This window comes from Salmo salar, chromosome 02 (genome assembly GCF_965601325.2).
Source record: "Salmo salar chromosome 02, fSalSal1, whole genome shotgun sequence".
Taxonomy (NCBI): domain Eukaryota; kingdom Metazoa; phylum Chordata; class Actinopteri; order Salmoniformes; family Salmonidae; genus Salmo; species Salmo salar.
The window spans coordinates 27,508,612-27,535,698 of record NC_138292.1 but is presented as its reverse complement, the minus strand read 5'-3'; the positions used below and the strand labels follow the sequence as shown (position 1 = coordinate 27,535,698).

The window sequence follows — 27,087 nt, the reverse complement described above, 5'->3', positions numbered from 1 at the left end:
GTGAAGTCCACAAAACATATTGCATGTACCAATCAGTTACATGACCTACAGCATGGTCAAGCAAGTTAATGTTTCTGACATTTTTGTACTACTAAACAACTATTGAATGAGAACCACTGAGAGTTACCGCAAGTCCCAAAGAAAACAGGAGCTGCCTCCACTATTCCAGCACCATTTCACCTTCAACATTTCAACCTCATCAAATCACCTCTGCTTAGTCTAATACAGTGACAACTAAAAGATACCAAAAACAATTTAGTCCAATAAACATAAGAGAAATATGATGTAGTCATGCGCGTTTGTGCAAATAGAAAAAACATGTTGATTCACCATACTTGTAGAGAAACGCCAATACCATCCTCCTCTCCTTCACGTTTACGAAACGGTCTATCACTCTGTCATACAGTACACACTTTCATTTTTTTGTCCTAGGCTACCTGGCTAAAATGCTTGCTCGCTAGCCTAATTTCATTTCATGGGCAATGTTACCTAGTTAGCATTAGGAGCTAGAAACAGAGCTGCCATGTCTATCGGAACCACCTTGGTCACTACATGCAACCCTAGGCAGGACTGATGTAAAACTGTTTCAAGCTATTTTGTGGAGATGGCAACAAGTGGTGCATGAACAGTGTCTTTCAGATGCAAATTATGATGAATATATGTAAATTACATAGTGCTGTCTGGTCCAAAAGAGTATGACATTGATGCCGCCAGTAGCATTGAACACAAGGCAAGCCAGCGAGCCTTTTGTATAAAATAATAGCCAATCAGTGTAGATCAACTGTGAATGGTCGTGGCACACACAAAAAAGTGTCAAGGGAAGTCAGTTTGGATTTGGCTTCACTCCAATCACATTGAGAGCAAACATTGACAGAAGCTCGTTGTGCATCTCATTGTATTGTTGTCCTCCGGTGGCTAGCTAGTTATCTAAAATTGACCCTTTCTTAAATTAGCCATGGATGATAGGGATTTGGACTTGTGGTTTTACTTAATTCTCCGTACTGGCCAATGATTATAATGGCGATTCTGATCCAACCATAAATTCATACATTGTGCCCCTGGCCAGAGAGGATGGAAGTTCAATATGTAGCTACATGTAGAAGGCTAATGCTAAATATGTGTATGCGACCAATACAATTTGAATGGGAGGGTATATTACTGGTAACTTTTGAAGTTTACCAGTAAACTACCAGCATTTGGGTAATTTCAAGTTTCTTTTGAATTTTTAATCACAGGACATCTAGTAGTATTTTTTGGTACTTCAGATTATCACAGGTGTCTAATTATCTCTGGCCCTCTGCATGGCCTTATTTATCACATGTAAAATATATGAATTAATCAGATAACATGATCTTAAGTATAAACCATCAACTTAGGGAATATCATTTGTGTTTTAATATGAGGATTTCAGCATTAAATACTTAATTTTTTTACAAACTTATCTTTGTTAATGTTTTTGCACCAAACTGGTGGCACTTGTGAAAAGTCAAGTTGGAAGAGTTGCAGAGTTTATTGAAAATAATACCATTGTTTAGATTGTTTCATTAGGTTATTTTCTAATTAACCATATGGTCTATCCACTAGAAAGTCATGGACCCAAATATAGATAAAAAAAAAATACTATGAATGCATTTAAAAAATAAAACAAATAAAACAAAAACGTTGGCATAGATGACCTTTAAGTTACCAAAATTACAGAATGTTCCAGGAACTTTGGTAAATTACCAGTGGCTTTGCAACCCTAGTTCTGCCGTCTCCCTCTGAGCTTCCTGTCATTTGTGTGTAAAATAGTTGTACCTTTCAGAGAATGCCATATGTTTACATCTTCAATATACACCCCCACAAAAATACATCCCTCAAATGCCCAGCTACCATAAACATTCAGAGCTTTGTTCATTGCTTATAACAAGGGTAATTTAATATTCAATCATACAAGAACACTTAGGTGTAATTCTTATGAAATATTTAATTTAAAGTTAATTCATGTTAATGTTCAAATCGGGACAGAAGTTTCCAGCACAGCAAGCTTGTCCTGAAAAGAAATACACATTTTAAAATGGCTGGTATGACAAACACTTGAAATGATTGCAACTTAAACTGACATTAAAACTCAAAAAGTAGGCAGCATTGAAACATTCACTAGACTATGAAAACTAACCTTTGTGGATGGTTCCCAAAACCTCCCCAGCTTCTCCTCTGGGGCTGGTCCTTGGTCATCTTCTCTCCACTCGGCAGGCTCCATGTACCCCTGCAGAAACGCTGCCGCTTCGTCTACCAAAGGCATCTGTCCAACCCCCACTCTCTCAACCTTTGACCCTTCTATCCCAGCAACCTGCTCCTTAGCTTTCTTTGACACCTTAGCATTCATGGTGACAACACTCAACTCACTTGACATGTTCCACTGAGCTACCTCCTTAACCATCACAGTATTCTCCTCAGGTACATGTTCCAAAGTTACACTTGCTGTCACTTGGTCTGTGCCATTCTCTTCAGCTGCCACCTCAATCACCTCCTCAGCCCGTTTGTCCTCAATCAGCTCCTCCACACCCCCTTCTTTTCTGGCTACCACCCCCTCCTCTCCTATAACTGTCCCTTCCTGCACCTCCTCTACCTTACTCATAACAACAACTGACATGTTTTTCTCCTCCTCCCAAGGAGCGACTGCCAAGCTTTTAAACTTCACCTTCTCCACTCTATTAGTGACTGCCAAGGTCTCCTCCACCCTTTCCTCACTGTCTGGCTGTCTCTCCTCAGCCTGAATGGGTAAACTCTTCTCCCTGTCCTCCAACACTCTCCAGGGTTTGCTGGTGATTAGGTTTTTCACTGAAGGAGATGTCAAGGCTGGCCCTGGTTACATCAGGCAGAACCACAGGTTACAGATCAGCATACATTGTTCTGAAGATTTAATCTAAGATGAATTAGAGAGAAAAAAGGTGGTCCAGCATTAACTGTGTTGTATACTTACTAAAGTCTGACACGTCACAGACAGAATCACAGCAGGAGCACACAGAGGGAGGGCCATACAGCTCCTCCCACCTAACAAGACAACAACCAGGGGTGCAATCATTAGTCCAAAACGTTTTGCAACAAAAACGAGTTTCTATTGGACAAATTCAGGTAGGTCACTCACTGTTTCGTTAGCTTTCGTTTGGTTTCTAGTGAATAAACCCCTGGTTAACCAGTGCAAAAAACAATGTAGCATGAAATAACTGAATTACTTAATGTTTTCATTATTATCATCAGTGTCCTACACATTGATCATGACCAGTCTATGTAACTTGTGATTTAATTCTTGAGAAAATGATTGTGATCGACAGTGGTGTAAAGTAAAAATACTTTGAAGTACAACCCTTTTGGGAAGATCTGTACTTTACTATTTATATTGACTTTTTATTTGACTAGTTATTCCTAAAGAAAATTCACTTTTTACTCCCATACATGTTCCTTGACACCCAAAAGTACTGGTTACATTTTGAATGCTTAGCAGGACAGAAAATGTTCCAATTCACAGACTTATCAAGAGAACTCGCGGTCATCACTACTGTCTCTGATCTTGCAGACTTACTAAACACAAATGCTGTTTGTAAATGTCTGAGTATTGGTGTGCCCCTGGCTACCCATAAATAAATAAGAAAATAGTGACGTCTGGTTTGCATATACAAGGAATTTGAGAAGATTTATAGCATTTACTTTTGATACTTAAGTAGATTTCAAATAAAATACTTTTAGATTTTTACTCAAGTAGTATTTTACTAGGTGACTTTTACTTAAGGTATCTTTACTTTTAATCAAGTATGACAATTGGTTACTTTTCCCACCACTGGATATAGAAATAGATCAGATTGGTTGAGGTTACTGTTGAGATTCCAAAAAGACAGTTTACCTTCCCACTGCTCTATTGTACGTGCAGGACTTGGCGCTCTGCTTTGAAGTGGATTTCATGACAGTCATAGTACAGTGCAGGTAGAGACGCTGTGGAACAGAGTATGAGATATATATATACACCCCCCCTATTCACTGGTGTTGTGGAAACATTTGTGTGCCATAAAAGTATATGGCCTAACCTTGGCAGTGATTTGGGGGAACAGGAAAGCATCCACAGTGAAGCGCAGGACATTTGACTCTCTGGAGAAGAACTGGGACTGACTGCCTTTCCGCTTGCTGTCCACCATACATCTAAAAACACATACGGATATACCCACCACTAGAATTGATTGATACAAATGCTATAGCTACATCCGTGTGTGAGAATTTAAGTGTTTGATTACCCAAAGTTGTGAATGACTTCAAGGCGAGGTGTGGCATTTGGGTCCTTGGATGTCGTAACAAAGCAGGAATCAACAAACACACTCTCATCTTTGGGGACAAAAACAGCGTAGGCTTTGAAGTACATTGGCTCCCCAAGCATGTAGCCCTCTTCTGACGACAACTGTTCCCATCGCTCTGCATTTGGAGAAAGATTTCCCCCTCACTCTCTGCCCCTTAAATCAACTTGCAAACTCTTGTAATAGGACATGTTTACCTACCATTGCATGCAGTGAGCCTAAAGATGTGTTTGCCATTAATACTCTTCAAGAGATTGCGGTCATGCACCTCAGGTACATAGCCAACTTTGTAGGAGTAGTGGAATCTGTTAAGGAAATGGATGGTAAACAGCAAAAACCACTCGTCACACATTAGTAAGACTGAAGTATAAATGCCAACTGTAGGCTAGTCTAGTGGGCACTGTACCGGTTATATATGCACTGAATGGGGAGGTTGAGAGGTATGGCTCTTATCACTGGCCCTTGTGGTTCTGGAGAAAATCGAAGTGAGTTGGAGTACACCAGCTGGCCATTCATGGTCTGGAAGTCATTAACAGAATCAAAAGTACATATTTTAGGGTCAGTTTAAGAGTGTGCTCCTAATGGATAGTGAGGTCAAAATGTATCCAAACACATCTTACCGTTTGAGTACTGCCACAGTCATTCAAGTCATAATGGAAGTAAAAGAAAAGTGACCCGGGTGACGGGGCAAGTGCCCAGGAAGAGCATGGAGGCCAGACACCTAAACCCGAGCTGACCTCTGTTGATGCGTAAGGAGATCTGGTTGTACCCGCACCACACCTCCACTCCACGCGGATTACGCACGGGAGAGAAGTGGTTACGCTCTGGACTATTTTGTGGCGGAAACAAGAGGTTGGTCAAGATACTGGGGAAACGTATTTTTCCCGACTGCTGGTCTGAACAAGTCCCTATCGACGACGGGAACCGCCGAGTGCTGGAACATGGGAAGGAAGTAGTATGGTGGTTCTGACCGCTGGGCACCGATGGCATCGTCTTCCCCTATCCGAGGCCTGATCACCTCACGCACTGGTTCATTGCCCGGGAGGTGCCGCTCCGCAAATTGGTAGTCTTGATGCACTTGACCCTCCCATCTGTCAACGTTAAAATCAGCTTCCGCTGATACTTGTGTGAATGGAAAGGCAGAACAAATCCATGCAAACAGACAAAACATCCACGCAACTTGCGCCATGTTCAAGCCGCAGAAATAAATAATAAAACTCTGTAGTCCAGAGCGCCTCGTGGACACACTGTTGTTAGCAAACTAGATTGACCATTTAAAGATTAATCTTGTAGGCGCTTGATAATTGCGCTCACCTGGTTTTGGCGCAACAATTACGCACTTGGCACACACGGCGACGTTCGTTGCATGTAGGCAACTGGGCGTAGATGATTAATTAATGATTCGCTTCATTATATTTGCAATGATATATGAAAACGTATTTTGCATTGCCTACTATGTTACAATGTAAACTTTGAGTATGTAATTCACTTATCTATCCACCAGATGCCAGTATAAACTGTGCTCTCAATTTTACTCAGTGGCTTGGGTGAATACAACACTTGACCTTCACCTGTTATATTCATATTCAATAACGCTCAACTAGGAAGACCGCAAATGTGTTGATGAACATGAGTCAAACGGTCCTAAATTAGTTCTAATTGCATTTAGTTTTATGGTATAGGTGACCATACTGCTGCGCCCCCCCCCCCCCCCCCCCCCCCCCCCCCCACCCACCCACCCACCCCACCACACACCCCGACAACATGTTGAACTAAACAGCATTTCCATTGACAACGGAATAGATGAACGGAGGATTGTGCCAACGTAAACTGCGACCAAAGATACAGCTAGGGGTATAGGGTAGGCCATCAGGGCAACAAGAACCTGTCTTTAACACTTCCAGTAGCACCTTTTCATCAATCGTTACCTCCAGGAAGACACTGGTTCAAATACAGTGGAGACACTATGTGTACTGAGTGTAACCGTTTGATAGTAAACCACCAATGTATCTAGCTGTAATGCTATGTTTACACTTTACTCAGAGCTGCCTGCTACTGTATATAGGCAACAATATAATATTGTCAGAAGAGTACAAGACTATCCAAACAATGAGACTGATTCCTAATAAGTTCATTAGTAGCTACACCAACTTTGTGGTTCTTCATGGACATCATCCCCACCACACCCAACACCAGTTACACTCAGGTACAAAATAAGAATGAAATAACTTGAGGTCAAACGCAAATCTCAGATTTATTATGCCATGTCAGTGATCACTTAGTTAGCTTGCCACATCAACAGTTTGTCTTTGTGGTAGGCCTGCTACTGTATGCACATTGCTCAGATGAGGGTCTGTCGACTGAAAGCTGAAAAAAGCAGAAAGCTGTGATTTGCATTTGACCTTTGTGTGCAAAAGTATACTCTTTATTCTTATATATCCAACTTTATTCTTACCCAGTTTCCCCCATTCAGGCCCCGCCCAGTGGCTGACTTAAACTAAGTCAGTGTTTTAATACCACCTTTAACTGTTACATTTAGTCATTGCCCAACTTTCACCAGCAGGAAGAAGGCAACCAAACCAAAAACAGAAGAAAACAGGTTCATTTTTACCTTTTCTTTTTCTTGTTAAATAGTAATAAATACATGAGATGCAGTGGTTTATTTTTCCATTTTTTCTGAAGCAGGAGGGTTAAAAAGTTTATTTTTATTTATTTATCTGTCTGTTTGTTTTCTTTAGCAGCAATCCGAACATGGTTGAAAGTGGAGATAGCAGCCGAGAGAGAAGTAGTTCACTTTTTTTTTTACTTGATGGCAAACAGCACTCACAGAGTGTCGTGAAGGAGGGAGGGAAGGGGAGAAAAAAAGACAGGAGAAAAAAAGAGGCCAGAGAAGTCAGAGTCATGGGGGCTGTAGGGGTAAGGAGGGCATGAAAGTGTCCCCTCATAAGTATGTACTCCTCCCTCCTGCTATATATTGCCCCCCTCCCTTCCAACAGAAAAATGGGGCAGAGAGGAGAAGAGAGCGAGAGATCGAGACAGAGAGAGTGAGCAAGATTTGGCTTAGCATATCCAGAGTTACTCCAACCCAAAATGTGTGTTACGTTTCTGTAGTTTACGGTCCAAAACAAAAGTGAGTAAGAAAAGAGAGAGAGAAAGAGGGTGAAAGAGTCTGGTTAGATGTTGAAGTAGAAGGCAGACTATTTTTTTGAAACAACAGGGAAGCATTTTGGTTTTCCTTGTGGCAAAATGTTTTGTTGTTTTACGTTCTTGAATCACTTCCTCCTTTTGTGAAGAAGTTCTGTTCCCCCTCTCCTCTTGAAAGCGTCTCACTTCGTCAAATGTTTCAGCCTCCTCATCGTATAGTTTCTCACTGTGTGGTGACTACGGTTTTTGTCATTTGCTTCACTTTATTTCTATGATCTGTTTCATAGTTTCAGATATATAAGCCAGTGTCAAGCGGGAGAAGAAAAAAAAATTAACAAAAGTGTGTGTGTGTTTCGGGGGTGAGATATACTGAACTGAAAAACAAACTAAAAAGACCCTCGTTTGTTTGTTTCTCTGTGTATGCGCAAGTGTTTTCTGTCCATCAGCAAATAAAACTAAACCTGTATAAATTAAAATAAAAATGAATAAATAAACCACCTCTCAATTTAGCGCTCTTCTGATCTCCCCACTTACCCTCCTCCTCATGTAGTGATGTTTAATAAATAAAACATGTACAATTAAACCTAGACTTCAGAAAAACTAAACAAAAACAAAGAAAAAAAAAAAGATTGAAAAAATATCATAAGGCTCTCTGTCGTGCCTCCCTCTTCTTAACCAACAATTACCACTTTTCAAGCCATTCATTTACTTTTGCGGTCTTCATTCCAAAAAACAACCCAAACAACAAAAATCTCGCTGCAAACCTTTCCTTAAACCACATAAAATCAAATAATATAATAATAATAACAAGAAAAACTAACTTATGTGAAACTTTCCATTCCAACTACTGAGCCCCGTTTCTTTCCTTCAACAACAGAAAAACAAAGAAACTGAAAAAAGGATAAAAATGGTTTCAAAGCCTCCCCCCCTCTTACTCTCCCTCGACCTTCTCCCATGCAAAACAAAACTCCTTTGATATTTCACAAGTTTATCTCTGTAACTGTATGTGTGGCCGTATTTGTTTCAAACTCAAGTGTGTATAATGTGTATGCGTGTTGAAATTGTAATGTTGTCGTTGTTAAAATTGTATGGCTTTTGGAATTTGTTCAAGATTTATCAAGAGTTGGCCGCGTTCTGACCACCGCCTCCACTGCCGCACACACCCATCATGGTGGACTCCTCAGAGTCCGGCCTCCCCCCGCCGCCCCCTACTCCCCTGGGTGGGGGCCCCCCGGTGAGCATCCCGCCCCCGACCACGCTACCCTGGGGAGGGTTGTTATTGTTGTTACTGCCCGGGTAGCATGGGGGGATGTATCCAAGCCCGGAGGCAGCGACCAAGCTGTCCTGAGAGGCTGGGGGCTGGGCCAACTGTTGCTGGGAGCCGGCGGGGGGCGGCTGGGGGGCCATGACCGTCCTAGTCCGAAAGGCAGAGAGGCCCAGGTGGAGGTTGGAGGAGCCGTACTGGCTGGAGTCCAAGCTGGATGGGGGCGGCATGATGGAAGACTGACCCAGATGGTGGTGGTGTGTGAGGCTGAGCTCGATGCTATCCGGCATCTGTGGGGAGGAGATGGGCATCAGGGGCTGGCCCTGCTGGCCCTGTGAAGCCTGGCCCTGGGGCTGGTTCCCCTGCCCAGTCTGCCGCAGGCCCCGCCCGTTGCCGTGGTGACCGCCGTAGATGGGGTGCGGGTGGTGGGGTTCCATCATGCCCCCGACGCCGCCGCCTCCCAGGAAGTGGCGCGAGTGCTGCGTGGCCGCCGGCTTGTGCAGCAGCAGCTGGGGGTATGGGGGGTCGCCGACGCTACTGCCGCTGTTGGACAGGGGACCCATGCCCCCCTCTCCACCCGGCCAGAGGCGCAGCTGCTGCTGAGATGGAGCCTTGGCATTGGGGGAGAGGAAGAGAGGTCATCGTTAGAAACACAGAATGCAGAATCTATAGTACATCATACAAATGTCAGTTCCAGCTGGTATAGAGGAAGAACATGTTGTTCCATGTGATGAGATCTGAGACATCAGAGTGAGGTCAGATTTAAACCGCTCACCTGTGGACTCTGCATCTCGTAGTCTGAGTGAGTAACTGCACTGTTGTAGTACCGGTTACTATACCGGTAATTCCGGTTGTCATTGGAAGAACCGCTAGATCCACCTGGACAGAGGGAGTAGGGGAGGAGAGGGAGAGTAGGGGAGGAGAGGGAGAGTAGGGGAGGAGAGGGAGAGTAGGGGAGTAGAGTAGGGGAGGGGGAGTAGAGAGGGAGAGTAGAGGAGGAGAGGGAGAGCGGGGGAGGAGAGGGAGAGCAGGGGAGGAGAGGGAGAGCAGGGGAGGAGAGGGAGAGCAGGGGAGGAGAGGGAGAGTAGAGGAGGAGAGGGAGAGTAGAGGAGAGGGCGAGTGGGGGAGTAGAGGAGGAGAGGGGGAGGAGAGGGGGAAAAGACACTCGGTTAGTCAGAATACACAATAGTTGTGTTACGTCAACATACTGACAGTCCATCACTGCTGGGACCATAACCTGTTGCTGAGCTGCTGAACATGGTGCTGTAGCTAAGATGACTAGCTGTTGCCATGGTGAATGGGAGCTGTAGCTGTGGCAGAGGCCGCTGAGGCTGAGCTGTTGCTATGGTGATGGTGTGCTGCAGGCTGTAGGGACTGAGCTGCGGCTGAAGTGACTAGGAGCTTGTTTCTATGGAGACTGTGTAGCTGTTGCAGAGAGTGAGGGGCTGTAGGGGCTGGCTGAGATGTAACATTGAACAACCATCACTATGACGCAGTAGACTGCAGTGTTCCCCCGAAGACTATGTAGGTGGGAGGGATCTCCCAGACAAGATCCTTTACAGTACTAACCAACATGGCTTCAACGGACTTTCAATAGCTCTCAATCTAAGGAATCTTGGTGTTTTTTACAAACGTAGGGGAGAATTATCTGGGGGAAACACTGCAGTGGGAATATGGGATCAAACAAGCTGCCAACGTTTAGTTTGCTCTTTTGAGGTTTGACCTCTGCAGATGTTTCCCCATGCAGTGGACTGTGACTTATGGTAAGGGTATACTGTATACTAACTGCTGTGTCCCGTACCGGAGCTGGAGACGGAGCTGGTGGTGGAGGTGGAGTGGCTGTGGTCCATGGCCGGGCTGGTGGAGGTGGAGCTGCTGGTGTTGGTGCCCTCGTCCGTTGTCTTCTTGAAGAAGTTGTGCTGCAGCGCGTAGAAGGGCGTGATGCGCGTCTTGGGGTCGTAGTCCAGCATACGCAGGATCAGGTCCTTAAACTTCAGGTAGTCGCAGGGAGCGTGCCCCTGCTCTCCGCCCCGCCTCCCACCAGGACCCCCGGTCTCCACCCCCAGGATCTCATGGAGCCGCCGCGTCGCAGGAGGCTTGTACTCCTGAATAGGGAGATAGAGGGAGTGAGAGAAGGGGGAGAACGGAGAATATGGATGTGGGGAGGTGCAGAGAAACACTGTTTAATTCTCATTTTCTTCGAGGCAGTTTTAGTGACTTTTAGTTATTATTATGGTTGAATTTCACACATGCAAGCATGCATGTTGTTATGACGATGAAATGGTTGATGGTCAGTAGAATGCATATTATGAATGGATAGACTTACTATTAGGTCTACAATATTTACATAACACCAAGCCAGTGATGAGAAGCTGGAATGAATGAGACCTCCAACATGTATCCTTACATGGTCTCCGGTCTAAAGACCATCAGTTCCTAGTCCTAAAACTAACAATAAGTTGTCTTATCCTGCACTATATCATTCACTTAACCCCAAATCGTCTAGTGAAAATACATGCCAACACCCATACAGTGGGGGGGAAAAGTATTTGATCCCCTGCTGATTTTGTACGTTTGCCCACTGACAAAGAAAGGATCAGTCTATAATTTTAATGGTAGGTTTATTTGAACAGTGAGAGACAGAATAACAAAAAAACTATCCAGAAAAACGCATGTCAAAAATGTTAAATTGATTTGCATTTTAATGGAGGGAAATAAGTATTTGACCCCCTCTCAATCAGAAAGATTTCTGGCTCCCAGGTGTCTTTTATACAGGTAATGAGCTGAGATTAGGAGCACACTCTTAAAGGGAGTGCTCCTAACCGCAGCTTGTTACCTGTAAAAAAAAGACACCTGTCCACAGAAGCAATCAATCCGATTCCAAACTCTCCACCATGGCCAAGACCAAAGAGCTCTCCAAGGATGTCAGGGACAAGATTGTGGACCTACACAAGGCTGGAATGGGCTACAAGACCATCGCCAAGCAGCTTGGTGAGAAGGTGACAACAGTTGGTGCGATTATTCGCAAATGGAAGAAACACAAAAGAACTGTCAATCTCCCTCGGCCTGTGGCTCCATGCAACATCTCACCTCGTGGGGTTGCAATGATCATGAAAATGTTGAGGTTTCAGCCCAGAACTACACGGGAGGATCTAGTCAATGATCTCAAGGCAGCTGGGACCATAGTCACCAAGAAAACAATTGGTAACACACTACACCGTGAAGGACTGAAATCCTGCAGCGCCCGCAAGGTCCCCCTGCTCAAGAAAGCACATATACATGCCCGTCTGAAGTTTGCCAATGAACATCTGAATGATTCAGAGGACAACTGGGTGAAAGTGTTATGGTCAGATGAGACCAAAATGGAGCTCTTTGACATCAACTCAACTTGCCGTGTTTGGAGGAGGAGGAATGCTGCCTATGACCCCAAGAACACCATCTCCACCGTCAAACATGGAGGTGGAAACATTATGCTTTGGGGGTGTTTTTCTGCTAAGGGGACAGGACAACTTCACCGCATCAAAGGGACGATGGACGGAGCCATGTACCGTCAAATCTTGGGTGAGAACATCCTTCCCTCAGCCAGGGTATTGAAAATGGGTCGTGGATGGGTATTCCATCATGACAATGACCCAAAACACACAGCCAAGGCAACAAAGGAGTGGCTCAAGAAGAAGCACATTAAGGTCCTGGAGTGGCCTAGCCAGTCTCCAGACCTTAATCCCATAGAAAATCTGTGGAGGGAGCTGAAGGTTCGAGTTGCCAAACGTCAGCCTCGAAACCTTAATGACTTGGAGAAGATCTGCAAAGAGGAGTGGGACAAAATCCCTCCTGAGGTGTGCAAACCTGGTGGCCAACTACAACAAATGTCTGACCTCTGTGATTGCCAACAAGGGTTTTGCCACCAAGTACTAAGTCATGTTTTGCAGAGGGGTCAAATACTTATTTCCCTCATTAAAATACAAATCATTTTATAACATTTTTGACATGCGTTTTTCTGCATTTTTTGTTGTTATTCTGTCTCTCACTGTTCAAATAAACCTACTATTAAAATTATAGACTGATCATTTCTTTGTAAGTGGGCAAACGTACAAAATCAGCAGGGGATCAAATACTTTTTTCCCCCCACTGTAGGTGTACACCCGTGCTCACACACCCACCCAGGTGTGCCTACCTCTGGGGTGAGATGGCTGATCCTCCACCATCTCCAATCCCTTTTGGGCAGAGTTAATTAACCTGTGATCCAAACCTTTCTCCCCCTCTTTCTCTCACCTCCACCGTAACCCAGGCCTCTCCCTTTGTTCAACCTCTCCCTTTCACCTGCCTTCACTGCTCCTTCACCTCGTCCCTCTATCTTATTAAGGGCTCTGTAATGCTTCTGATACACACAGAATAATGGAACGATAAGGACCTGTTTAGACAATTAGGGAAAGCTATATGACGAGGGGTTCTACGCTTTAGATGATGATGACTGGAGAGGAAGATGCTGAGGCCTCAGATCTCCTTCCTAAGAGTGGGAGTTTAGGATGCTGAGGCCTCAGATCTCCTTCCTAAGAGTGGGAGTTTAGGATGCTGAGGCCTCAGATCTCCTTCCTAAGAGTGGGAGTTTAGGATGCTGAGGCCTCAGATCTCCTTCCTAAGAGTGGGAGTTTAGGATGCTGAGGCCTCAGATCTCCTTCCTAAGAGTGGGAGTTTAGGATGCTGAGGCCTCAGATCTCCTTCCTAAGAGTGGGAGTTTAGGATGCTGAGGCCTCAGATCTCCTTCCTAAGAGTGGGAGTTTAGGATGCTGAGGCCTCAGATCTCCTTCCTAAGAGTGGGAGTTTAGGATGCTGAGGCCTCAGATCTCCTTCCTAAGAGTGGGAGTTTAGGATGCTGAGGCCTCAGATCTCCTTCCTAAGAGTGGGAGTTTAGGTTGGAAATGACAAAAGGGAGAAAATACCTGTTCTGCACAAACTACTTTCCAAAATCAAGCTAACCCTCCTCCCCTTCCTCCTCCACTCGGTTTTCTACCCATCTCTCTTTATCTACGGGTGAATGGTTAATACAAGTAGGAGGTTCGTAGAGAAGTTGCCTCTACCCACTGACACTTGGGTCAAATATCTTTCAATCCCCCTAGCAGTTAAGTTTAGGTTTGGGGGTAAGAGCAAGGTAATCTGATCCAGGATCTGTGGGGTGACAGGGGAACTTGAACCTACTGCGTTGTGAGTGACAGGAGGGATGTGGTTCGGAGATGAGATGAGAAGATTAAGTAAGAGCAGAGTTTTACTCACGGAGGCCGAGGGGTAAAGTACCTTCTTTATGTCCTTGTTCTTCTTGACGGTCCACAGGCCGTCGGACAGCTTGTCAAAGTACTTCCGTGCTTTGGGAGCCTGATCCAGCATGTGGTTGGGAGGGACCCCCAGCACCTCCACTATCTTATTCATCTGATCCACCTGGAGAGAGAGAGAAATAACAGGACAGGTCAGGGGCAAATTCGGCATCGACACCCAATGCTGTGTGTGTGTGTTCTCACAGCCTACCTCATTGGAGCCGCTGAAGAGGGGTTCTCCCGTGTGCATCTCCACCAGGATGCAGCCCAGGGACCACATGTCAATGGCCAGGTCGTAGGGCATGCCCAGCAACACCTCCGGAGATCTGTAGAACCGACTCTGGATGTACTGGTAGATCTGTGGTGGAGGGACAGATTGGGGTGATATAAGAAATAAAAATAGGTAGGAAAAAACAGAGACGAGGGGAGAAAATGTGATGGGAAAAGATAGCGGTATTAGCTCCAGTATGTTGGTTACAGCAGAACAGAGCTGTGGCCCTTTAATAACATTTCTAATCTAATTTAGAGCACACTCACTGGTGGAGGGAGACAGGATGGTGGAAGTGGTGCAGTGACACCGTTTGTCCACACGGGGCAGGCCAAGCTGAGTAGAAATATCTAAACTGGGTGCAGCAGAGCCGCTGGGATTCTATACTTGAGCACTGTAGTGAGGCCCATTTCCTCATCTTCCCAAGAGTCCTCAAAGACGTGCTGTGAATGCCAGTTCCTATTCAACCTGGCAACGGCCTCCCTCCATAGCTTCCCTCTCCATGTCTATTTACCCTCTGCAGAAAACTGAGCTCATTCTCTTTTGAAACGGGAGAGACGGAATCATCTGTGGGCTATTCCTGCTCTGTCCCTCATCCATCCATCCGTCTACCCCACCCTTCTCTTCTCCCTCTTCCTGAGATATCCAGAGGCATTAGCAGACAAATGATACATTTTAGAAAAGGTTAGTATACATTGAACGTTTATCTGGTTTACAAAAAGCTGTCTCTTATTCATTCTAACTCTACCATTCCCTCCCTTCCCCTGCGTCTCTATCGCTCTCTATCCCCCCCAATAGCTCCCTCCTCCCTCCCTGCTCCAATTTCCTTCTCTACCCAACAACCCCCCCCCCAGCATCTAGAGGGGATATAGCATGCATTAAGGGCCTACTATATAAACCACAGTCGACAGCTGATGTATGCATTGGTTTAAGTCGATCTTAAATATAACACACAGGAGCATGCAGATACCCAGAACAATTCACAAAGGATCCATTGGGAGTGGTGAACTGCAATGCACTGATTTCAGGAGTGGACTGTGTATATTGATGTGCTTGGTAAGGCGTAGTCCTCCCTCCCCTTGCTTCTCCCTCTCTCCTAACCCAATGGTGTTCTCTCCTCAACACCCCTCCCCTGAGCCCACCCAGCACATGCATTGGGTTCATTAGGGTGTTCTATATCTCTGTGCTTGGTTAGTCAGCTAGTCTCCTCACCCTCTGGCCTAGTTGACAGGAGCTGCCGAAGTCCACGATCTTGATGGCGCTGCGCTTGGGGTTGCACAGCAGGATGTTCTCGGGCTTGAGGTCGCAGTGGATGATGCTGAGCTCGGGCGTGGCCAGGAACAGCAGCGCCGTGCACAGCTGCTGGGCAAACTTTCTGGTCAGGTTGAGAGACACGCCGCGGAAGTTGGTGTTGCGCAGGAGGTCGTACAGGTTGTAGGAGAGAAGCTCGAACACCAGGCACAGGTGGTTCCGGAACATGAAGTGCCTCTTCAGGTGGACTGGAGGGGGAGAGGAGGGAAGAGGAGGGAGGTTAGTAGGGGAAGCGGTACACTGCAGTAACCTATCAGGGTGCTCTGCTCTACATGGGTAGTGGTTGAGGTGACTTCCAGAGTGACAGTGTGCCCTTGGAGTGGAGAGCAAGGTGCTTTGACCACATGGAAAACAGCTCAGCCATATAAATGCCATCTATTATTATACTATTGTGTGTCAATCACCTCGCTGAGCGCTATAGGAGCTTAGTGAGGTAGAGGTGATTCTGTGACAGGTTTATCATTGCAAAGGCTACTGGATTGATATATATGAAGCATGATATTTATACATAGGGATATGTGAGAAGTAGGGCATTGGTCTATATTTCAATTGAGACGTTAAATGTGGAACAGTATCAATTCATTTTAGTAGATGGTATACAATGCAATAGTGTTAGATCGTAAGTGGGGCTTAAAGCAGTGTGTGTGTGTGCGCGTGTGTGTGTGTGTGTGTGTGTGTGTGTGTGTCCTCACCTATGTAGTACTTCATCTCGGTGTCGTGTTTGTTCATGAGCTCCAGCAGTCGCAGCTCTATCTGGGCCTGGTTCAGGAAGGCTTTCTTGTTCTTGATGATCTTGATGGCCACCCACTCCTGCTCGTGGTGGTCATATGCTTTCACCACCTGCGGGATGGAAAAGGTCACAGGTCAGACAGGCAGCCATGTTGTTTGTAGCATTTGCAGGTGGTAGGGGCCAAGGCAAAGCTCCTTCACTAAACAAAATACAGTCATTATCCCTCTCCTCTTTCCTCTGACCCGTTTATTCTCCTCACGTCTGTAGACATACTTCACTCACCCCATGCAACTCTTCACCTTAAACTTTGGAAATGTTTCTCCTCTCTTTTCTTCCAACATCTTCTTTCTCCCTCCTCCCCCAAGACCCAGCCTCCCCCTGACCTATCCTCCCCCCACCCCCTGACCTATCCTCCCCCCTGACCTATCCTCCCCACACCCCCTGACCTAACCTCCCCCTACCCCCTGACCTATCCTCCCCCCACCCTCTGACCTATCCTCCCCCTACCCCTGACCTATCCTCCCCCTACCCCTGACCTATCCTCCCCCTAGCCCCTGACCTATCCTCCCCCTACCCCTGACCTATCCTCCCCCTACCCCTGACCTATTCTCCCCCTACCCCCTGACCTATCCTCCCCCTACCCTCTGACCTATCCTCCCCCTACCCCTGACCTATCCTCCCCCTACCCCCTGACCTATCCTCCCCCTACCCTCTGACCTATCCTCCCCCTACCCCTGACCTATCCTCCCCCTACCCTCTGACCTATCCTCCCTCCACCCCCTGACCTATCCTCCCCCTACCCTCTGACCTATCCTCCCCCTACCCTCTGACCTATCCTCCCCCTACCCCTGACCTATCCTCCCCCTACCCTCTGACCTATCCTCCCCCTACCCTCTGACCTATCCTCCCCCTACCCTCTGACCTATCCTCCCCCTACCCCCTGACCTATCCTCCCCCTACCCTCTGACCTATCCTCCCCCTACCCCTGACCTATCCTCCCCCTAGCCCCTGACCTATCCTCCCCCTACCCCTGACCTATCCTCGCCCTACCCCTGACCTATTCTCCCCCTACCCCGACCTATCCTTCCCTATACCCTCTCTCCACTGACCTGCCCTCTCTATACCTTCTGTCCCTCATGTCCACTGACCTGCCCAAAGGAGCCCTTGCCGATGAGTGAGTCAATCTCGTAGCGGTCCAGCCACTTCTCCCCGTTCTTGACAATGTAGTCGTAGTTGTCGTCGTCGTAGCCATCGTTGTACACCTTCCTCTCCTTCTTAGTGCTCGAGTCCTCCGGGGGCACCTGCTGGGCACGCCGCTTCTTCTTCGTGTAGTACACCTGGACACGGAGGAGAGGAGATGGAGAGAGGAAGGGATGGGCGGGAAAAGAGAAAGAGGGGTAAGTCACTAATGTTTCTCATTTTGCCACACTACTGTTTGGATAGATCTCGGAGGACCAAACCAATGATAACACTGATATCCTTCACTAGTACATCAGTTTATGCTAATGTGGTTACATATACCTAGGGTTGCAAAACTCTGGTAACTTTCCAACCGGGATTTCTGGAAAACCAGCGACATTTGGGAAAGCAACCAGACATTTGCAAACCTACATCTAATGTTTATACCAGGGGTGTAAAACTAATTTTACCCTGGAGGCCTCATTCGGTCTTCAACGAGGTCCGGAGGGCCGCACTGAAAATTGGTTATACTTCCTCGCCGTCAATTTTGCAAAAACAATTCCTCTATCCATCGTTTTGGGAATTTCTGATGTTCCCTGACTTGCTAGCTTTCATTTTGGCGATAAGCGAGCTGGGCAGTCAAGAAACTATATGAATGTAGGTTCATTATCATTTCTACACAGTTTTGATTTGTTGTTTTTTTAAATTTGAAAGTATATCGAGTCCCCCCCCCCCACAAACATATATAAAAAAATAAATACAAATAAAAACATATCTATTTTACTCAAACCACCTGCGAACCGGATAAGCTGTGAGGTGATGTTTCCTGTAGGACCTGATGGCTGGCTGACACACACACTCCACTCACCTCATTGATGTGCTTGTAAGTCTTGATCAGATCAACAGAGAGTTTTCTCAGCGGGGCGCTGGCGGGATCTCTAAAACTTGGGGGGATCCTCCTCTGCAGTATGGTCGCATCAGACAGCACCTGGAGTGGACATGTGGTGAGGGGAGCCCCAAAACTGGCCAAGACATCCCTGCAGTATTCTAACTAGCGGTCATTAGAACTAAAGTAAATAAAGGTCACTATACAATGTGAGTGGAAGGAGTAACTTCCAATGACATAACTGGGCATGTTTGAGTTAACCTATGTATACAGGCAACACTGTTGCCTAGCCACAGAACAGTTTATCAGTGATGGTGGTTGTATTTGCTTGTCAATAGAGTACAGTACCAGTCAAAAGTTTGGACATACCAACTCATTCAAGGGTTTTTCTTTATTTTTACTATTTTCTACATTGTAGAATAATAGTGAAGACATCCAAACTATGAAATAACACATATGGAATCACATAGTAACCAAAAAAAGTGTTGAACAAATCAAAATATATTTTATTTTTGAGATTCCTCAAAGTAGCCACCCTTTGCCTTGATGACAGCTTTGCACACTCTTGGCATTCTCTCAACCAGCTTCATGAGGTATTCACCTGGAATGCATTTCAATGAACAGGTGTACCTTGTTAAAAGTTAATTTGTGGAATTTCTTTCCTTCATTATGCGTTTGAGCCAATCAGTTGTGTTGTGACAAGGTAGGGGCGGTATACAGAAGATAGCCCTATTTGGTAAAAGACCAAGACCATATTATGGCAAGAACAGCTCAAATAAGCAAAGAGAAACGACAGTCCATCATTACTTTAAGACATGAAGGTCAAATATGGTCTGATGAGTCTGCTGGTAACACTGTTGATGATTTATTTAGAATTCAAGGCACCATTAACCCGCATGTCTACCACAGCATTCTGCAGCGATACGCCATCCCATCTGGTTTGCGCTTAGTGGGACTATCATTTGCTTTTCAACAGGACAATGACCCAAAACACACCTCCTGGCTGTGTAAGGGCTATTTGACCAAGAAGGAGAGTGATGGAGTGCTGCATCAGATGACCTGGCCTCCACAATCATCCAACCTCAACCCAATTGAAATGATTTGGGATGAGTTGGACCGCAGAGTGAAGGAAATGCAGCCAACAAGTGCTCAGCATATGTGAGAACTCCTTCAAGACTGTTGGAAAAGCATTCCTCATGAAGCTGGTTGAGAGAATGAATGCTAAGAGTGTGCAAAGCGGTCATTAAAGCAAAGGGTGGCTACTTTGAAGAATCTCAAACATATTTTGATTTGTTTAACACATTTTTGGTTACTACATGATTCTATATGTGTTATTTCATAGTTTGATGTTTTCACTATTGTTCTACAATGTTGAAAATAGTAAAAATAAAGAAAAACCTTTGAATGAGTGTGGGTCCAAACTTTTGACTGGTACGGTACGTGATGCTGACGTGTTTGAGGTTGTGGATGTATATTACAATCCAACAGGTAGGTAGCCTCTCATTATGTCCATTCAGTATGTGATGCTAATACCTACGTGCACGTGATGAGTTGTGGGTGTGTATAGCGTCAGTATAAGGGTGTATGTGAATAGCGTCAGGTTGTGTGTGTGTGTATAGCGTCAGTATAAGGGTGTATGTGAATAGCGTCAGGTTGTGTGTGTGTGTATAGCGTCAGTATAAGGTCAGTTCCTAAACAGAGTATTATTCTAAACAGAGCATTAGAGCAGTGTCCTGTGAGGGCGTTAGCCGCTGGGTACCTGCTGCTGTTCAGCCATGGAGTGGATGTTGCTGAAGGAGGGGTGGCTGTGCTGGCTCGACATGGTTGGCTCAGCGGGGGAGAAGCCCAAGGCGGCAGGCTGGCAGAGGGTAGAGGAGGGGGGCTTGCATCCTGAGCTGCTTCCACCTTCGCAGGATAGACGGAGAGATGGAGGGAAGGGGGAGAAAGGACGAGAGAGAGGGAGAGGTTTATAGAAAAAAATACATCGACATGAAGCTTCCTAACTCATCATACATACACTGGCACTGCTGTGGGTGTGGGCACGAGCACTGCACTGCAGAGGAAAAGCACACATGTGCTCTCTCACACACCCTTCTTGGCTGTTCTTTGAAGTCACACACATACACCCTATCAAGGATGTAGAGCAAGAGGGTGGGGTGGCTACTTAGTAGGGTACCACTCCACAGGGCCATTTAGCTCCCTGCCAGAAAGACCACACAAATAATGGTGGAGTGAAATATCTCTATGCAAGAGGGTGTCCTGTTTCAGCAGAATCAGCATTAGCGCAGGTCAATCTGACAAAGCCGGTGTGTCTGTGAGTGAGAGTGTGCGTGACAGAGAGAAAGATATAAGAGACCTTTGTGGAGGTCAGTAGTCCACATTATCACGCCTCAAAACCAGGAGGACATTTCCAAGCAGAACTTTCTCTCCAACTCCTGCTTTTATATGAAAAGACAAAAGGAGAGGTGGCTTCTCACAAGATATAGAAGATGGAACTTCAGCAACAAAAATGGTTTGGTTAATGTTGTGAGCACTAAAATCTTCTGATTCTATCAAGGTAGCTAGCAAAGATGGACAATGTGGGTTAGAGCTTCAATGGGACAAACCACTGTGTGACAAGACTGTTGCATCATCCTTCCCAAAAAATTACGAGTCACTGTTTAGTGTGCTGTTTTGCTTTGTCATTAAGTTCCACCAGACTTGTCTTTCTGTCAGAATCCCAGGTTCAACTTGACTGAGATTCTCTGCAGTCTTGAGACTTTGCTTTGCCTGCAGTTTGACTGCAGTCGAGCTAAAGTGGCTGGAACACAACAGGCTTGGTAAGATCAGTCCGGTGTGGTTTTGACAGCGCCGCACGCTCAAGCCTAATTTCCACCAATGCCAAGACACAGCAGTTTGGATCGCTGGCTCCTGGGTAAACCCTGGCCTCCACAGAATTTTGACCTCTCTCACTCACTTAGCTAGAGGGCGCTTGTACAAAAACATTCGCAAGTGGCTCAGCAAACCAGCCTGGAAACTCATTCCACTGGCATTAAACACATACGGAGTCAGACTACACTTTGACCTAGATGGTAGAATGTTTACGACAAGACGTTCATCCTGGTTGTTCTAGGTTAAAGTTTGAATAAAAGTTTAAGTTTAGACCAGGGTTTCCGTTAACCTGTAATAGATGGCTAAATAAAATTGGCGCCGGCCAAAACAATGCAAAATAATGATTTTTAGCCTATTCATTGATGGAAATACCAGTCGATGGGAAATACACTTGACTGGTCATGCTTATCGGTCTATAGGTTCATTTGCATAATTTAGTGGAATTAAATTGGCGCATATACAGTATATTCGTTATGTATCATATTTATCACACACCTACAGCGTACAGATACAGTGGAAAAATCTGTCAGACAGCGTCTCAAACAGAAAATGCATAGGAAACGAAAAGCAGGCTTCATCAGCGTGTCACACACCATTTTGCAATGAGCTGGAGAAAGTACGCATTTTGAAAACATATACTTAATTGTTTGAAACATGAACATTTTACTCCATATGAGGCATGTCTTACCTTGCCTCAAAGTAGCCTAGCCAAAACCAGACCATATTCGAGATAATTATTTCTAGCAACTTTTCTTTCATTGTTCAGTAGCCAAAGCGCAATACTAGTCATATTAGCAACCCGTGCTAGTTGTTGCACATTAGATCTCCCTCTTTCTACATTTCTAACAGATATTTCCATCTCTGTCACATGAAACCACTCGCATATGCAGTACGCTTTGCTAACGGTGTTTTCCCACGAACGGCATTATGGAACGAACATTCGCGCGTAGCCTACTACCTTGTGCGCATTGCTGGGCTTATAATGTGAACTAATATTTTATCAACATTTGAAGCTAAACGTTTTGATCGGTTGCATCAATCCTTTTCATGTAGCCTAGGCCTACTGGTTGTATGAATTTGGGATCTATCGTCCCACAACTGTCCCAGAGTCTGTTTGGAATAGGCTACTTCTTTCTCGACAAGCTGACCAATAGAACATGTAAACATTTCCACTATGGGGGATAGTAGATTGACATAGGCTAGTGATTTTACTGTTCATTACTCTTCTTGTTGGCTGAGGAAAAGTAAACGTGCAGTTATTCTAACATCTTCAAAGTGCACGTCAGAATTCAGTAAGATGGACCGCACATCGTTGTATCCTCAACTTGCATGTTCTGTTAATATGAATTACCATCATGTGAAATGCGATTTCTGTCATTCTGAGCACTCTGGGTGGACGCCCTAATCAGGTTATGCATCCAATGCATATGGGTCCGGTAAATCTCTCAAATGTCCGGTAAATTAAAAATGCTGCCGGTCAAATGTCAAAAGACAGGGAAATGATGTCCCTTAATTTATACAGTCTGTCCGTCCCCAACTCTGTTCTTCCCTCCAGATGTGAGGAAGATTAAACAGAGGACATGGGGCACCAATGACCTTACACTACTGAACAGTACCAACAGCATATCCTGTTCAATGGTTTGGTTACTTTTAGTGCAAACCCTTTCAACGCATCTTACAGTGCAATGTCCTAAATTGCTGATGAAAACCTTGACCACCGTGCTAGTGTCCTGCAAAACCAACAGATTAATTGCATGTCTCCGGTAAAGTGCAGAAAGAAGAATATGAAAAAAGGGGGTATATAAAATTGATGAGATATTTCACAGCCAATGCTTTTAAAGTGAGGAATAACGGGGGTGAAATTTATCAACGACACATTACAACTTGAAATAGCCCGCCGATCAATGGCCGTAGTTTAAACAAAGTGCAAAACAGCACGTCTGAGCACCATCAATCCTGAAGGGTGACTGCACGCATTCCCTCCTATGACAGGATGAGTCCCACCACTGGCATCAGGAGTGGGCTGAGAGGGAAGGAGGAAACATTACATACGCGACTCATCTCAAACTGCTTTCTGTCTCAGCACAGATACAGAGAGAAACACTCGGACACAAATATTTATAATATTTCTTATTGCTGTTGTTAAGAAGGAACTTGCAAGTAAGCACCTTATTGAACAATGTACGTCATGTGTATCCTGTACATTCGACTAATAAAACTTGAAACACACACACAGTATGTCTCCGGTACACTAATAATTCAATATTAAACTGATTAGGCGGATAATGCAATTGTCATGTAAACACCTTACTCTGCTCATCTTAAAACACCCGTTTTTCTGAGCAATCTTTTTAATTATTAGGACATGTGAACGCCGACATTCCAGCGGTGTCTTTGATTTGCGCATGTGTTAGCACCAGCAGAGCGAGCCTCCCTCTTTAGCCCAAGTGAAGTGTGTTTGGAAAAACATATATGCGTTTTAGAAGTCGTATTCGCATACAAACTTTGTCCAAACTCGAAATGGAATATGCTCGCTGTGGTAGAACATTTATTTCCAGGAAGCCTGATCTCAGATGTGTCCATGTAAACAGGACTATTATGGAAATCCTTCTTCTTGCAAAGCATGTAAACAGTTTAATCAAACTATTATATTAATCTGACTATCCACAATAATTGCATTATTGTGTGCATGTAACCGCACTCACACCAGACCTGTATCCAGAGCTTACAGTGTTACAGTTAATCAGCCTTTCAGATCAATACGACAATGTTCTACAGCAAAGACTGTTTAATAAATCTCCATCAGTATTGGCCATGCATTGTGAGAGGTTAACAATACAACACCGTTTAAATGGTCAAACTAAAGGACAGCTGCACCTGCAATGTTGTGGTTTCATGCTACTGTAATGACTGTAGATGCACTGGGATCAGAATTGCGAGAAAAACTGTAGAAAACCGGTCTAGAAAAAACAGAAGAGAAATTTCATAACGCACTGAAACTGCTGTTGTTATGAGAGGCCTTGTTCTGCCCTGGCCTCAGTTGGGAGGGATATGACGATAGTTATGAGGGCTATCTGCAGAGCACTGAGAAATGTCACACTGTTCCTTTAAATGCTGAACTGAACACATTGAGAACTTCCTGAGTGTGACACCCCCTTCCTCTCTGGCTGCTCATTGGCTGCTAGTATCCAAGGGCTGGGCGGCGAGGTCTCTATAAATAAACCTGGTAGCTTGTGCTGTATCAGCAACCCTTCCCACAATGCCGCTCTCGCCCTCCCTCTATTTCACTCTCCTCCAGTCTCTCTCACCCAGTCTCTCTCACCCAACCGGCCAAAGCACTCACACAAATGTTGTCTCTAATGGGGCTGGATATTAATAAAATATAGTAGGTAAGGGCACACAGCCATCTATAGACAGACACACAGGTGTACTGCACAGGGTAGAATTCATCCTCACTTATTCAAGTGTCAAATCGGACTGGGTTAAATATATACAGACAGGGGTGTCTGAAGTAATCATTTGCACCAATTAACCGTGCATGGACCATGAGGTATCCCACCACACCTCTCTACAGCTGACCAAATACAGCTGCCAATCAGTGTGTCACCATAGCAACAGACCAGCCCACTATCTGTCTCTAAGGAACAGGAAGGAAATGGTGTGGGGGGGGGGGGGTGTAAGGCTAACAGCTGAACCCACCGTCCCTCCCCCCGCCCGTGTCGGCCCCTCTTATACCCTGTTAGGGTATCGGGAGTAGTGGTGCCACCAAGCCAAAGTTGGACACAGGGCAAAAGGCGGGGGGGGGGGGGATGATGGAAGGAAGGGATAGAGTGTAAAAAGCAAAAGGAAGCTTTTTGGCCTCCGGTTTCCCACTGTACAAGTCACTGGTGTCCATTACCCTCCCACTCATGCAACAACACTGTGGATGCCTGGCTGGTACACTGACATGCTAACAACACACATTAACACACTCGCCGCCACAACACGGGCAAGGAGGACCACCGTCATCTCTCCACTGTCCGGTCAGGATCTCCAAGCTCTCATACAGGCACAACTGACAGAGCCAGGTAACAGGCAGGTAACGCAGTAACGTTAGAGCTCCCTCTGTGAATGGTAAAATCACCTTGAACTTTGAAGACAGCAACTCAATGCTGCCAACAAGTTACTGTGTTTAGAACAACAGTAAATAGAAAACTTTCCCTTCTGTCACGCTGACGACAGCCAGACTACTTTCCTGACTGATCCTGTCCATTGTCAGTGGTCACAAGAGAAGGCACCACTGTCAATAGAAAGTTCCAAAAGCTAAATCTTCTTCTAGAACTGTCTCTGAGCTGACCTCATGCAGAGTGCAGACCCAGCGAGAGCGAGGGAGTGTGGCAGGGGAAGCTAAGCCCATGCCCTCGAGGTGCCCACTGTGTCTGGGCCAGGTCAGGTCACTGCGGACACTCATGCTCCTCTCTCCCGGAACAGCCGGCTCGCTGGCACTGAGGGACAGGCACAGCTGAGACACAAATACTGCGCACTCTGACACTGCGCTTTTCAGGCCCAGACTGTGAAAGAGGGGGTGTGAGAGCGAGGGAGAGATAGAATGTAATGTGTGTATGCAAGACTGGCTGCTTGTACATCATGAATATGACATTCCATCTGTCAAGTTCTATGTCATAATGTACCTGTGTGTCCCTCCACATGAAACCTCTAGTTGTCTAGAATCTCAGTATGTCCCTCAGTGTAAAGGCTCTGGACCCTCACTGTACTGACCCTGACTATTAGCTACTTCTCAAAGGTCAAATGTCATACTCTTGCTTCCACATGCCGGGCAACAATCCAATCAGGACACAGCGGTAATGTCCGCTTCCAGCCTGCACAGCCCAACATGATTGGTGCATCAGATCATTGTCATGACATGACTGACTTGTACATCAGGTCATTGTCAATCACTGGACTGAAAATACAACCACCTTGGCTTCGGATACAATCCAACAGGATGAAGACAGGCCGGAGGGAAGTACCTAACATCATATGACCGATCACAGTAGTTTGATAGAGGAGGAAGTTCTGGGCATTCACTGAAGTGTGAGCCATCCTATGGAGTGAACTGACTGCCGATTAGGCTTATAAACTGAGTCCAGGTCAGGAAAAACTCCTTGTCCTCCTGGTGACAATCTCCACCTGCTAATGCCCAGACACCAGCTAAACCTCCTCATATCACTGGCCTGCTCACAGCGCCGGCTGGCGGGCAGCAACAGAGTGCTTTATTTATTTGAGAGCAGCCAATGCTCTTCCTCATTTCCTCTTGACCACCCACACACTGACTGTGCCTAACACATCTAGCAGCAAGGAGTGGAGCGGAGGGGGGAAGGGGGGCTAGTAGGATTCTCAGGAAGTGAAAGATGTCATCCCTGTGTCTGGCACTGTGAGTCAAAGTGGAGGAGGAAACAAGATTATTCATCAGAACAGGAGCAGGAGTGATGTCCCACCCCACACGCCCCAGTGATCCACAGAAACCTAAGTGTGTCCCTCGAGTGGAAGCGTCTGTGTTTGGGTGTAGCAGTGGGGGCCAGTTGAGAGGGAGGAGGGGTCCAACATGCAGCCACCCAAAAGGTCTCTGAAGACCAGCCACAGTGTCAAACAGAACACTACATAAAAGACAATGATAAATCCTCTACTGCTTCAAGTAACAGGTACATGACTCAAAAGTCCCCATGAGGTGTAATTTCTGTGTCATCAAACTAGAGTTTCCATGCCAGCTTCTCCTTACCTGGTCACCCCCTCGTACCGACCCCTCTACCCCAACACGCCC

The 27,087-nt window shown here is 45.7% G+C and overlaps 2 protein-coding genes across 7 annotated transcripts in view; both read right to left on the bottom strand.

Annotated features, from left to right (window-relative positions):
* Window positions 1–1,896: 1,896 nt before the first annotated feature.
* On the bottom strand, window positions 1,897–6,005 carry LOC106578524 (zona pellucida sperm-binding protein 3). Of its 2 annotated transcripts, none has more exons than XM_045701409.2 (9): window positions 4,946–6,005; window positions 4,732–4,844; window positions 4,527–4,630; window positions 4,269–4,356; window positions 4,065–4,176; window positions 3,884–3,972; window positions 2,966–3,036; window positions 2,159–2,847; window positions 1,897–2,032 (listed from the first exon to the last, which is right to left on the bottom strand). In XM_045701409.2, the coding sequence occupies exons 2-9, from the start codon at window positions 4,839–4,841 to the stop codon at window positions 1,994–1,996; spliced, it is 1,302 nt and encodes a 433-aa protein (XP_045557365.1). In that variant the 5' UTR covers window positions 4,842–4,844; window positions 4,946–6,005; the 3' UTR covers window positions 1,897–1,993. The 2 variants fall into 2 exon arrangements, with proteins under 2 accessions (XP_045557365.1, XP_014012915.2); XM_014157440.3 differs by having other exon boundaries at window positions 4,269–4,443; window positions 4,946–6,004.
* Window positions 6,006–6,560: 555 nt separating this feature from the next.
* LOC106578455 (dual specificity tyrosine-phosphorylation-regulated kinase 1B) overlaps window positions 6,561–27,087 on the bottom strand; it is a 70,730-nt gene continuing 50,203 nt past the window's right edge. For 2 of the 5 annotated variants that reach the window (XM_014157296.3, XM_014157267.3), the window contains exons 2-11: window positions 20,176–20,321; window positions 18,399–18,518; window positions 17,500–17,688; window positions 16,314–16,461; window positions 15,523–15,809; window positions 14,254–14,400; window positions 14,005–14,166; window positions 10,520–10,838; window positions 9,509–9,612; window positions 6,561–9,344 (exon numbers count right to left, since the gene is read on the bottom strand). In XM_014157296.3, coding sequence (XP_014012771.2) covers window positions 8,586–9,344; window positions 9,509–9,612; window positions 10,520–10,838; window positions 14,005–14,166; window positions 14,254–14,400; window positions 15,523–15,809; window positions 16,314–16,461; window positions 17,500–17,688; window positions 18,399–18,518; window positions 20,176–20,238 — 2,298 coding nt within the window. In that variant the 5' untranslated portion in view covers window positions 20,239–20,321 and the 3' untranslated portion in view covers window positions 6,561–8,585. The remainder of the gene's footprint in view (window positions 9,345–9,508; window positions 9,613–10,519; window positions 10,839–14,004; window positions 14,167–14,253; window positions 14,401–15,522; window positions 15,810–16,313; window positions 16,462–17,499; window positions 17,689–18,398; window positions 18,519–20,175; window positions 20,322–27,087) is intronic. The other 3 variants (XM_014157278.3, XM_014157274.3, XM_014157286.3) reach the window with 3 other exon arrangements.

Coding starts and splice junctions, on each gene's coding strand:
- LOC106578524 (XM_014157440.3), bottom strand. CDS start 4,841: ATGAATGGCCAGCTGGTGTACTCCAACTCACTTCGATTTTCTCCAGAA. Junction 4,177..4,268: donor GAAGTCATTCACAACTTTGG/GTAATCAAACAC, acceptor ATGTGTTTTTAG/ATGTATGGTGGACAGCAAGC. Junction 3,973..4,064: donor TCCCCCAAATCACTGCCAAG/GTTAGGCCATAT, acceptor TCTGTTCCACAG/CGTCTCTACCTGCACTGTAC.